Source organism: Asparagus officinalis, chromosome 8, assembly GCF_001876935.1.
Source record: "Asparagus officinalis chromosome 8, Aspof.V1, whole genome shotgun sequence".
Lineage (NCBI taxonomy): Eukaryota > Viridiplantae > Streptophyta > Magnoliopsida > Asparagales > Asparagaceae > Asparagus > Asparagus officinalis.
This window is the reverse complement of record NC_033801.1, coordinates 121,870,795-121,883,898: the sequence shown is the minus strand read 5'-3', so window position 1 is coordinate 121,883,898 and position 13,104 is coordinate 121,870,795. Positions and strand designations below refer to the sequence as shown.

Here is a 13,104-nt window from a genome sequence, read left to right as displayed (position 1 = left end):
TCTATAGAAAACCCGAAAAAAGAAAACGAAAATTAAACAAATTATAATCGACATGTATGGATAATCACAACAAATCAATGAACTTTGTTCATCAAATCTAGTAATAATAAAGAAAATTCTCAGGCTAAAATAAATGCCCTAGTCTTACCAGTATTGCATTTTAATACCTCATATTTTTAAAACTGTACACTGAAATGCTCCAAAGTATTTAAGTGTTGCAGATAAATATCACAACGTTAAATAAAATCCAGATATCATTAACTTTTCTCTATGTATTCAAGAATATCACACAATAGAGGATGATAAAATGCAACTTTTAGAAACTTTAGTGTATTAAGTAAAGTCATTTACAAATTAAAGGTATTTATATGCAACACTAGGTAACCAAGTAGGCATCAATAAGCAACATTGGATAAACAAGAAGATATCAACATGCCGCATTTTGATACCTTACGATATTTATCTGTAATAATTAAATACTTTCGAATTTTTTTTAATAATCTAGCCTAAAATTGAATCTAAGACCGTGGGAGCTATTTTAGATCCTCTCTATCGGTCGGATCACCCGCAGTGGACTACTTTGGGATATTTAAATATACAGTTTCAAAATATGAGGTACTAAAGTGCAATGTTGGTGAACTATAGAGTATTTAAGTGCAGTTTACCCAATATATCAATTAAGTATATAGTTTCAAAATATGAGGTATTAAAATGCAATGTTGGTGAACTATATAGAGTATTGAAGTACAGTTCACCCAATTTCTCAAGATAAGGATCGCACGATATTGAAGATCTAGTTACCCCACATTCATGAAAACATGCCCCCAACAACTTTGACGCATAGCTAATGTTCCTTTGACACTCGGCGCTATGAATTGATAGCTCGAAGTGAAATTACGGAATTGCCCTGTGTGATGGTTATGCAAACATTTATATGTAATATCACCACTTTAGCCAACATTTATTTTTCTAACCATCCTTTTTTTTTATAACTCCAACGAGAATTAAATTTAAGATCATAATAAAGTCTTGCAATCCTCTAAATCATCCACAAGGACCACAATGGATATTTTTCTAATCATCTTTAAATTTAACATATTTTAGAAAGCGTGTGTTGATCACATACACGTAATCATAAACTATTTTCTTCTGCTTATGATTTTATGTGACGTTCAATTCTCAACGCATGTAATTTATTTTTCTACTTTAGTATATAGCTATAGAGTATCCATATTGATTGAGCTAGTTCATTAAACCATATAAGCTTGATTCTCTTAAAATTTTTCTCTCTTATGATTAAGTTTAAGATCTAATCTTTCATCCTACGGTGGATAACAAAATTTCAAACTAAGATTATAAAAAAATTGAAAATAAAAGAATTATTAGCATAAAATCTTTAAGACAGTCTGATATTATGTCGGGCTAAAGACTACACGTAGACACTCAAATTCCAAACAAAAGTCCACAAAATCAGCTGGCATTTCTGTAAATAATTACCCTTATAAGGTCTAAAAGTCAAGAGCCCAATGCGCAGCAGCTCGATAAAGAAAACAAAACAAAACAAAACTATCGAAAGATTCAAAACCCACAACTCTTGCCTCTCTCCTTCCACGTTTCCATCAAAATCCTCCACTAATAAAATTTTACAATTTAAACCCCAACAAAATGCAAAAATTGCAAAATTCTCGCCTCCATTGAACCAAAGCATTGCTCCCTCTCCTCGCGATCCTCAATGGAGACGGCGACGATGGCGACGGCGGCGGGAGTCGCGGTGATGCTCTACCTCTTCATCGGCCGCCGGATCTCGATCTGCGATCCGGAGATCGACGGCGTGGATACGTACTCGGAGACGCTAGGGAAGTGGCCGATTGGGGATTTGGCGTTTGGGATCAAGTATTTGATGAGGAGGCAGGTTCGTTGATTCGAAACTTGTGAGTTTTGATTCGGTTGGGTTTCGGCAATTATTCATGAATTCCTTATGATGACCAAAATTATTGCAGAAGAATTCAGTGTAGGCATCAAAAGTTGTGTTTTATTTGGCAATTCTTGAGCTGATTGATAATATAAAAATATTGGAATTATAGATCAGGGTGTGTCCTTAGAATTATCCTATTCCTTTCTTCATACGAGTTTAGCTAAAAATCAATCCAGATTTTCAAAGAATATTTTTGGTAGTGTCATTAGTTCACCTTTTCATGTCTACCTTTAAAAACATCCTTTTGAAGAGGAGAAAGTATCCAGTGGGACAGTCTATGACATTAAATGTGCACCTAAAGAATATCGACCACTGGATCATTGAACCTCGTGATTCACGCACAGTATTATTTGGTAGTTTTCATCCTTGTGCATGTGACCTTTGAAGTTTATAAGACCACTAAACTTGAAAACATTGGTCGTAGTTGGGTACTTTGAAAAATATCAACATCTTAGCCTTTGAATTTGGACACTTTTTTTCTTTTATGTTTCTAGTATTCTGAATCGGATTTAATGAACTAAGGAATATTTCTGTTTCAGGGTAATCAACAAATCGCATGTGAATTTGCTGCAAATGATTGTGTGCAGTTGAAAGGGCCTGAAATCATGTCAGAGTTAATTGATCTATTAAGGTTATTGACTTTTTGTAGGCTGTTCTCGAAGCAGCCATTTCTGGTGTTTTTAGACTCTGCTGGATTTTCAAAGGAAGATGTTCTTATTCAAGAGCCTAAAGCAGGCGTAAGTTTATATTTGACTACATACATTGTTCTTCCCCCGATGAAGATCGCCATTATAAACTGCTTCTCAACGTTTGCAGTTATTGAGACCTGCTTTTACAATTATATGTGATAAAAGCTCCAAAAGCTTTCTCTTATTGATTCGGGGAACTCATAGCATTAAAGATACACTGACAGCAGCAACTGGGGCAGTGGTTCCTTTCCACCATTTAGTTTTACATGAAGGTGGTATCAGTACACTGACAGCAGCAACTGGGGCAGTGGTTCCTTTCCACCATTTAGTTTTACATGAAGGTGGTATCAGCAATCTAGTTCTGGGATATGCACACTGTGGGATGGTTGCAGCAGCTCGCTGGATTGCTAAATGTACAACTCCCTGCCTCCTTAAAGCGGTTAAACAACATCCAGATTACAATATCAAGGTAGATGATTCTATTTTGCACTGGACTGAATTTTAAAATTGTTCATTCCTATATAACTTTGTAGTTTCCTGCATTAATAACAGATAGGCAAAACATTCAATTATGTAAGTGGGCTCCAGTACCTTTTCTCTTATCGTTTGTTTGTGTGTTCAATTTATGGTTCCATTTTAATCTTTGCGTGTTACTTTATTTCATAAAAACTACTATAATGTTTCTAATGATTTGAACTATAGGTTGGGAAAATAAGTCATTGAAAATTTAAAAATATTGTCACACATACTTATGGAGGCTTGTGCTCCATAACTAATCCTATTTTTTACGGCCTCACTATATCATTTTCTCTTTTTTTTCCAAGATCATTGGGCATTCATTGGGTGGTGGCACTGCAGCACTTTTGACATACATTCTTCGTGAACGTGAAGAATTTTCGTCCAGCATGTGTATTGCATTTGCACCAGGTATTCCTTTTGAAATTCTGGTTTACATCTTGATTAAAAATGCTGAAAAGATGGTTTTGCATTTCTAATGATAAATCCAGAGAAGGTGACTTTTATAGGTAATCCCTGTGTGATATACAAGCTCTAGTGTTTGCCAAAATCATGTTTTTGTTTATCCAAGTTGAGGCTTTTTTTTTCCTTCTTGGAATTGGGAAATTGTGGGTGTCACTTATAATTGGCGGCCTTTTTATTTTGTTGCTAAAATGATTTTGAAATAATTACGCAACATCCGTTAAAACTGAGAGATTTTTTTTAAAATATTTTAGTAATGAGAAAACTCTTATATCTTGCTTTGCAAGTAACACCTCTTATTACAAGTAACACCTGGTGAACTTCCTGATACTCGGTCAAGATTGTTCTGACCGTAAGACACGTCTCATAATTTTCTCAAAAGCATACGTAACTGAGGCTGGAACCTTAATCTTGCCGAAGACAAAGAGAGATTTGAAAAAACTGACTTGATTATAACAATCGGATTGCCATTGAACTATTCAAGACTTTGCCTTCACAAATAAAACCTTGGCATATAGTTTTGTCAAAACCTGGTTTTTTCTCCCTGGCCCCTCAAATCCTCGAAGTTATTGTCCTTGATCATGAAGTCATGGTATTATCGAGTAGCTTGTATTTTATTGGGACAGATTCTCAAGTTTATATAGACTGCTGATTTCAATAGATGTGCCCACTGGCTTGAGGCAGTGGGATATATGCTTGTAAGAGTTCTTTGATTTGTGAACTTTTCTCTGCTTGAGTTGTCTCTGCTTGAGTTGTCTAAGTATCAGTCACTTGTGAAGGAACATTGATTTATTCTAAAATTTTTTTTGTGATGAGTTTCATTTGTAAACATTATCCTTTTCGCAAGTATCTAATTTGGACTGGCAAAGATGAATACCACCACTGAGCTGATGCATCTTAAGCATGTTCTATGAATTAACTTAAATTAATATAATGATTTTAGAGTTCAATTTTTTTCGTAAGTGATATGTCTACTTCAGTCTGTCCTAAGTTGTTTTGATTGCATATTGAAATATCTAGGCTATTTTTCTCACATGACTCTCTCAGTTTTCGTTAACCTTATAAAAAATTGGTTTTTCTTAAGCTGCCTGCATGACCTGGGACTTAGCAGAGTCGGGCAAACACTTCATTACGACTATCATCAACGGTTCTGATCTGGTGCCTTCATTTTCAACTGCTGCTTTCGATAATCTTCGTTCTGAGGTACATCATAATCACCGGTCCTTAAGTTTTCTTTTTTCTTCCTCTTCCAATTTTACAGTTCAAAATATTGATTCATGTACTTGGTGATACAGTTCTTTAGCATCCTCTTACTCATACTTGAAACTTTATGGGTCTAAGGCTTCAGATCCTTCGTATTTTTGCTTATTATTAAAATGTATTTTCTGTAATATGGTTTTTCTGATGCCAAATGGCTTTTCTGATGGTGGTTATTGTCATTGTGTCTTGCATAAATGACTTAGTCTGCTTTTAGGTATCGTACACCAATCAAGTTGTTTACAATTTTACTTCATTTTTACACATTTTTATATTTTTATAATTAGACTAAGTAATCTAATTGTTTCATGAGAACAAAAGTATCAAGCCTAGCCACTTTTTTTTGTGCCTAGCAAGGATCTTTGGTATTTAACTATTTATCTTTGTATTATTTTGTCGCAGGTGACTGCTTCATCATGGTTAAATGATCTGCGGGATCAAATACAGAACACAAGATTCTTAAATGTTGTTTATCGATCTGCATCCGCATTAGGATCTCATCTTCCATCAATCTCCAGTGCAAAAGCTAGGGTTGCAGGTGCCAGTGCACTTCTACATCCTGTCTCCACCGGTACCCAGGTAAGAAGATTGTTTAGATAGTAGATTGAATCCTCTCAAACAGAAATATATCAACTTATAATTATGATATTTTATATATAGTTACTTGACCAAAGTGTATCTCTTTATCATTGTAATCATCTAAGCATTTTGGCCTTGGAAGCTAGTTGTTAGATGGAAGAAATCCAAATCTCTCATAAACCCACAATTGACCTCCCCATGCAGTCCATGCGGAAATAAATGGGCCCTAATATACCACCACTCTTTTGCTGCGCTCATCAGGTCTGGTTTTGCACTGGTCTAATCCCAAACACCCAATCGAACATTATAATCTCAGTGTCATTCCTTTGGTTTTGTACTCGACTAGTCCTGGACGAACACTATAATACAAGGGTCACTAGCCACTGCGGCTTGCTCGCAGCTGAAAAGATGGGATTGGTTCTGACTTCTGATATCATTCGCAAAAGACCTATGAAACCTTACCCTTAAAAACTAGTTGTTAGATGAGAGAACCCAAATCTCTTAGAAACACACAGTTGGCCCCCCATTTCGTCAATATTGGACTGATTTACCCTAACATTTTATCACAAAAGGGGCATGTTACAGCTAGGTGAACTCCTAACATAATCTAAATCTTACTTTTATCTCCTTTGCCATCTTACTCATACTTTGTTCTCTACGACTGTTCCAGGTCATGATGAAACGTGCACAGAATGTTGCACAAGCTGTTGCGAAGGGTCGCTCTTCCTTCTCGTCCTGGTCATGTATGGGTGCTCGACGACGTGTTATTGGCACAGTTTCAAGTGCTGAACAGGACAATTCCAACTCCCTTCTAATTGAAAGGGTTAATGGAGAGACAAAAGTTGACGAAGTAGACTATGCTTATTCCCCCTCGGATGATGAGGAAATTGAAGAAGAAGAGCTCATTCAGGATAATCATGTAGGTAACGGTACCACAGCGGAAGATATGACTGAGGGTGAACTGTGGTTTGAGCTGGAGAAGGAACTTGACGGTCATGATGAACATATACAAGCTAGAAAGGAAGAAGCAGCTGCTGTGAAGGAAATAATAGAAGAAGAGACCGGGGTTTTAAAAGAAGCTGTAGAAAATAAGCAGCCTGCGACTCTGGATTCAATGGAAACTCACCGATTTTATCCCCCTGGAAGGATCATGCATATGGTTGTAGCGTCAAGGGAAGATGCTAATTCAAGCGAGGGTGTTGTGGGTGAGGAAGGTACTCTAGGTATATATGAAACCCCTCGAGATCTCTATAATAAGATTCGGTTGTCACCAACCATGATAAATGATCATTATATGCCTATGTATAAGAAGACGATGGAACTATTGATTGAGAAGCTTGGAGAGGATGAAAGTGCCACAGTACAAGCATACTGATGTCCAAAGAATTGTAAATATCGATTTATGACAGCTCACTGAATCATCTCGAAGTGCGAGATCGGCTGGCGGGCTATGTGAACACTTACACTGTAAATGAGATTTGTTCTGTTTTTGCCCAATGTAACCACGGTTGGGGCAAATCTTGTTACACATATACAAGTTTCGTCCTGATAACTGCAGTTTGTAATAAGCACTGTGCATGATGTATCATATGCGTTTCTTTTCTAATATGTCTATCCAATTGAGAAAATTTACATTGCATATTTTTTTTAAACTTTGATGTCTGCTCTCAAGCATACTGGATATGACAAGAACAGGAGCGGCGAGTTGTGTTCGCTTCTGACACTAGCAGGATACTCACGTAGTGTACATGTGTAATCTAGCGATCAACATGATTTGTAGTGAACATTATCATTGTGTATGATGTATCATATGATTTTGTAGTGTGAATCGTCCTCCCGTTGTGGAATGTTTGTGGAAAGTTATGAATTGGAATCTCTACGTCTGTATTTTGCAAGAGGGTCTCCAGAATAAAACGAAGGGATATTAGCGGCTGTAGTACATAATACCTTCATTTCGTTGTGTACCACGATCAGTCACAGTTTATGGAGTATCTTTGCAATTTCTGTGCCCACGGAAGAACTAAACTTAGATATTTTAAGCTTCAGTTTTCCATTTTAAGAGAGGTATTCTACTTGGGGTGTCCTTATCCAATGAAGAAAATATGAATTGAACATGTACTGGTCATTATATATCAAACTCAAAATTAAAAAATCGGTTACTGGCATACCTATGAGATCTTATAATTGGAGAATAGGTACTGAAGGACTTAACAGGCAGTTTTTGTCGCAAAATCTAATGGAAACAAGATAATCTACATATCCACGATGAGGGTATAATAGACACCTTCTCTATACGGTAGCTCCAAGAGCTCTCAATAACTAACGCAAAATCAAACGCTACATCTCTTTACAAATAACTTATTACTGAACCCTTATGCCGTCCGAAATAAATTGATTGCTCGCATTAAACATTAAAAAGCACTGTGGATTTCGTGGTTTCCCCACCTGTGGCCTTCAGAGAGAGAGAGAGAGAGAGAGAGAGAGAGAGAATCAATGCAGGAGAGCTCATCAGTTTTAAATTCTCGATTCGATAATTTTCAATAATGATGGGGTAAAAATGTCAGTTAACTTCACGCAGGAAGAACAAGTTCAGAACAATCATGTTGTTATAACATTACAGAAAGAAAAAATACAGTGCACGAAACAGCTCAGAAGACCATATACAACGAATTTTCATCTCGCACATGATATCACCAAAAACAATGGGAACAGAATTCTACTTGGTAGCCTGTGCAATCATATTGCTTATGGAACTAGCTTCCTCTTTGGCAGTCTCCACCAGTGAATCCTGCATGCAGAAACACAGTTAAGATACTTACACAGTTAAAATACTTTTGCTAACATACACAAGCTTTTTGCATAAGGACACCTCACCTCACTATCATCCCATTGTACAAGTATCAGCTACAATCGGGATAATCATTAAAAGAACAAGTCATATGGTCTCAGGAAATAAAATAATTATTCTAGCTGAAGTTCATTTCAGCAAAGCAAATTGCCAGTCACACATATTCAGTATTATCTGCTCGGCCTCAAATTTCGAAAAATGTGGCTTAATCAAGGGGAAATTTTCAGGGAGAATTTACATAACAACCGGAGCATATGCAAAAGTTACCACAACTATCATACCATGGGATTGCATGAATAATATATCAGTTAAAAGGCAGTTGTAAATTAGTAGGTTTGTCCAAGCAAATAATTCCAAATTCTGTTTCTTTTGAAACGTTATTATAAATAAATCTGCCACTGCATAATAATTCAGAGATTTCTTTAACAAGTATGATGTAGAGAAGTTATTTTGAGGTTCCTAACTCTGAATAATGAAGCAAACACTGAGAATGAACTGCAATCACAGTAAAATAGAGTATCATAACTTACACTCAGCTCATATCTGTAGAGAACATAAACTAATGGCCATATAAAAAAAATGTGCATAAGCAAGAAACTACAGGGAAACATAAATATAAATTGCAGATACTCTATTATATCCAATTAGGAGAAAAAACAAAGTACATATTACTATCATCATCATCCTCAACGGAAGGGTAAGCATTTGACCATACCTGTGCAGCTATAAGCCGTGCAACTGTTTTCTTGCTCGACTCCTGAAGTTCACCAGCAATAAGAATCTCGTCCAGTATATAGTATGCCTGCCAATTTTAATTTTTTTTTAGCTAAAAAACAAAATGAAGATGGAAAATGTTTGAGGTCTGTANACCACAGAAAATAAATACCTTGTGAAAGTTAAAGATCAAATCCAGCTCGCACACCTGAAAGGAAATATGGAGAGGATAATCTAAAAAGCAATTTAGAATTTCTTATTAATTACACAGTCTACTCGAGCAGAAGATAATATACTCACACTGCCAAAATAACGGTCCAATATCTCAACGAAATGATGAATAATTTCCAGCATCTCCAACTCATTATCGTTTGCATCAATGCACATGCAGAAGTAAAGGCTGGCATATCTGTAGATGATATTTAGAGAATATAAAAAGAACTTGCATCCGAATTGGGAAATGATTCACAGCAACTATGCAAACAGATTTATGGCAATCACTGTAATGCATTACCTTCTGTAAACAACTTTGTAGCCTCTCCATTCCACAAAATTGCAGAGCTTTGGACCTCGTGTCAGAATAACTCCACTAAGCTCTCGGATAACCTGTTCAGGAACGTAAATTACATTAGGACGAAAATAAAAATAACAAAAAGGCTATTGACAAAAAATTTCCAGCAGTATCAAATTGAGAAATGCTATAGTCTAGTTCCATGGCTAGAAAATAAATGAGTTGGGAGAAATCAAAAGAACCAACTCTGTCAAATGCCCTTAAATGTTTGACATGGAAGATAAACCTTAAAGGTTAACAATCCATGCCAATCATAAAACCATAAGACAGATTCAAGCACATATACATCAACCTCATAATAATCCATATCAACAACAGGATTCTGTAAGATGCATTGGTTCTAATAATAATGATAAGCCTCAACCATAAGCAATAAACATCAGAGTAAGTAATAAACATATAATGAACTTTTGAACATTGGCCCGATACAAAATAACGTACATCTGCCTTTGATGGTAAGCATCCAAATCCCAATATGACATACATACAGACAATAGCAGGTTCCAATTTATTAATTAATTGCCCATCATTTACATTTCTGAACAGTGGTCCAGAAAAGCACTAGGCCGCTCTAGACACACAGGATAGTGCTTAATACCTACATAGGATAGTTGCATTTCTCGCAAGCCATAGACTACAATGTATGAGTTTTTACATAAACAAATTGCAATTATGCACAACAGGTGCAGAAATAACAGTTGCTAATAAAGTCATTACCTATTGTTTACATTTTAAACAGCAGTTTAGAAACCTCTAGGTGGTTCTACGCGCACTGGATGGTGCCTAACATCTAGTAATGTGCCTAGAACGCCTAGGTGCTCACCTAATCAAAGCAGCTTGAAGAACTAAGTGATTGATAGAGAATTTAGAAGTGCCTTTGAGTTGCTTGAACAGAACAAACTTTGGTGCCATACAAATAGAGTAATAGTTTACCACTTACTAGTTGCATTTTCTCGTAATCAAAGATGAGAAACTGCGTGTTTATAGAAAGAAATTCATCATTTACAAAATATATACATGCAGAATACAATTAAAACAACAATATTTACATAGAAGATATACTAGGCTACCCACATCCATGTTGCGCAAGAAAAGAATACCAGTTTTATGCTAAGAAATGCAATAAAGCCAATAAAAACATCTTTTATGAGAAGAAAGTAAGATCCATGAAGGTAAGAGGCGGTACATGTATTAACAGGACATAGAAAAACTGTACTACTTGCCTTGGACCTTTCCTTTTGTGCATACGGAGAGTACCATTTTGTCAGTCTCACTTTTCCTTGTCGACTAATTAGAAGTACAAAGTGAATCTGGAAAAGGAAAATAACATGACTTTAGTATTGGAGGCAGCTTCAGATATATAGTAGCCTTCAATTGGTATAACTGCCTGATTTTGAATTATTGAGTTATATAAGCTAACGTCCGATCATCATCATGTATGCGAAGTCAAAGAAGCTACAGCATCTACGCTCCCTACTGTGAGCAGCAAGAATGACTGAGAGAACGCCAACAATTTCCCTCTCTTACTCCTAATGGTTGGCAGCCTTTTGAAAAATAAAGTTTTGTTGTAAATGCAAACATCCAAGCTACCAATCTAACAACATAAAAGATTTAAATACCCGCTCTGATCCGACCAGCACATGCTGCTCAGGAACTCATTGAGATTGTTATTAGCAGTCTTACTGGAAGTCTTAACAAAATTTGTTGGGTCGGGCAACACTACAGGGCACTTGGAACGTATGTTACATAACTTGGAAATTTTGCATTCAATAAAAAGGGCAATATGGTATCATAGTACTAAAGAATAAAAAAGAATGAGAGCGAATATTGAGAAATGGGTCTATAAGGAAGAATAGAAACACAAAGTGTAATGAACTTATTTAAAAATGATGAATTCCTACTTAGTTTGTGATTAGATTGAGATTCTTCACAAAATATTATAGAATATTATTTAATAGTTGCATCCATTAAAAATCCATATTCATGACTTTTTTGTGTGTGCATACTATTGTATCTCGTATTCGTACCTGTATTGTGCAACCTATGGTCACAATGAGAATGAAAACTAAATCTAATCTAACATAGCTAAACACTAAATATGTAAGGACCATGAAATTTTGATACTAGTTAAAATAAATCTTCTGGTATTTTAAAATATTCAATTATTATTTTTGAAAAAGAGTATTTGTATTTTTCCGGCCTTCTAGAATTTTCTATGATTTAAAAATCTGATTTTTATATTTATTAATGATTTTGAAAATTATAAATTAAATAGTTAGGTGAAAACTTTCAAATAAATAATTGTTTTATTTATTATTATTGTTATATTATCATTGTTAATTTTTACAAGAAAATTTTCCCTACTTATTTCTATTTTCCCCCTATTTATTTCTTTTATTTGTTAATTAATACCTATTAATTCCTAACCCTAATCCATACATTATTTAAACCTTTTCTCTCTATTTTTTTTTGGTGTTACCCAGCCGTCAGAGAACCCCCTCCCTTCTCTCTCTTCGTTGTCTCTCCCTCTCCACCTCACCGACCACCAAGCCGACCTCCTCCTTTTCCCCACGCCACCAAGCTCCAATCCGACCAAACCCAACTCCGACCAGTTCGACGCCAAACACCCCTCAACCGCGCCACCCTCAACTCCATCTCCTCACCGTCAGTCCCAACTTCGCCGTCGCTCAGATCCACCAGAGCCTCCACCTTAGTTCCGTCCTCCTCCTCTGCAGTTCGTCGGCGCTCCTCCAACCGTGCGAGCCTTCCATTGCAGCAGCGACGCCGATCCCTGCTCGCTGTCCAGACCCGCTGCCCTCTGACGACCAACGCCTCCATCGCACGCTATATGTTCGACGGTATGCCAACAGCCACGTTGAGCCCCTCGGTGATGACAACCGCCATCGTCGTCGCCATCCTCAAACATTGCCATCACGAACAATGCCCTCCTGATCACAGAACTTCTTGAAAGCACCATCTGTATACTCTGTACCGTTATCAGATCTCAGTGTCTTCAATTTCTTACCCGTCCTGTTCTCAACCATTGCTTTCCACTTCTTGAATGTCTCAAATACCTCATTCTTATGCTTAAGAAAATAAATCCAAGCATACCTAGAGTGTCTCTTTTCTTTACTACAACCAGCTGTTCTTGGACTGTTCTCTTAAGGCGTTTAGATGCGTAGCTCCCTAATTAGTTTCCCCAATAACTAGTCATCAGAGCTTGAAGATGATCAGGAGGAAGCTCACGATTCGAAGTGCGGAACAGGATGAAGGCAAATGTGAGTTGAGAGAAGCTTTGATAGAAATAAGGATTTCTGATTTTTGAAGATGCAGGATAGAGGATTACTCTGTACGGCAAAAAGATCTATTATAACCCGCTTTCAGGGAGACACCACGAGTCTCAATGAAGGCAAGATGATGTGGAAAGCCTTCTGACAGACAGACAAGCCCCGTCGGACTTATCAGATTGACACTAACTCGTAACTATTAACGT

The 13,104-nt window shown here is 36.6% G+C and overlaps 2 protein-coding genes across 3 annotated transcripts; one reads left to right on the top strand and one right to left on the bottom strand.

Moving 5' to 3' along the window:
* On the top strand, window positions 1,574-7,130 carry LOC109820062. 2 transcript variants are annotated; one of them, XM_020386123.1, is made up of 8 exons: window positions 1,574-1,912; window positions 2,515-2,712; window positions 2,792-2,905; window positions 2,975-3,133; window positions 3,489-3,591; window positions 4,727-4,845; window positions 5,302-5,478; window positions 6,149-7,130. In XM_020386123.1, the coding sequence occupies exons 1-8, from the start codon at window positions 1,733-1,735 to the stop codon at window positions 6,851-6,853; spliced, it is 1,755 nt and encodes a 584-aa protein (XP_020241712.1). In that variant the 5' UTR covers window positions 1,574-1,732; the 3' UTR covers window positions 6,854-7,130. The 2 variants fall into 2 exon arrangements, with proteins under 2 accessions (XP_020241712.1, XP_020241711.1); XM_020386122.1 differs by having other exon boundaries at window positions 2,792-2,936; window positions 3,006-3,133.
* LOC109821827 (AP-1 complex subunit sigma-1-like) lies at window positions 7,987-12,449 on the bottom strand. The gene is made up of 8 exons (XM_020387982.1): window positions 12,275-12,449; window positions 11,231-11,330; window positions 10,835-10,943; window positions 9,555-9,646; window positions 9,341-9,449; window positions 9,213-9,248; window positions 9,042-9,128; window positions 7,987-8,266 (listed from the first exon to the last, which is right to left on the bottom strand). The coding sequence occupies exons 1-8, from the start codon at window positions 12,447-12,449 to the stop codon at window positions 8,195-8,197; spliced, it is 780 nt and encodes a 259-aa protein (XP_020243571.1). The 3' UTR covers window positions 7,987-8,194.

Coding starts and splice junctions, on each gene's coding strand:
- LOC109821827 (XM_020387982.1), bottom strand. CDS start 12,449: ATGGAGGCGTTGGTCGTCAGAGGGCAGCGGGTCTGGACAGCGAGCAGG. Junction 9,249..9,340: donor TGGACCGTTATTTTGGCAGT/GTGAGTATATTA, acceptor ATTTCCTTTCAG/GTGTGCGAGCTGGATTTGAT. Junction 8,267..9,041: donor CACGGCTTATAGCTGCACAG/GTATGGTCAAAT, acceptor TTCTGCATGCAG/GATTCACTGGTGGAGACTGC.
- LOC109820062 (XM_020386123.1), top strand. CDS start 1,733: ATGGAGACGGCGACGATGGCGACGGCGGCGGGAGTCGCGGTGATGCTC. Junction 2,906..2,974: donor CAGCAGCAACTGGGGCAGTG/GTTCCTTTCCAC, acceptor ACTGGGGCAGTG/GTTCCTTTCCACCATTTAGT. Junction 3,592..4,726: donor GTGTATTGCATTTGCACCAG/GTATTCCTTTTG, acceptor GTTTTTCTTAAG/CTGCCTGCATGACCTGGGAC.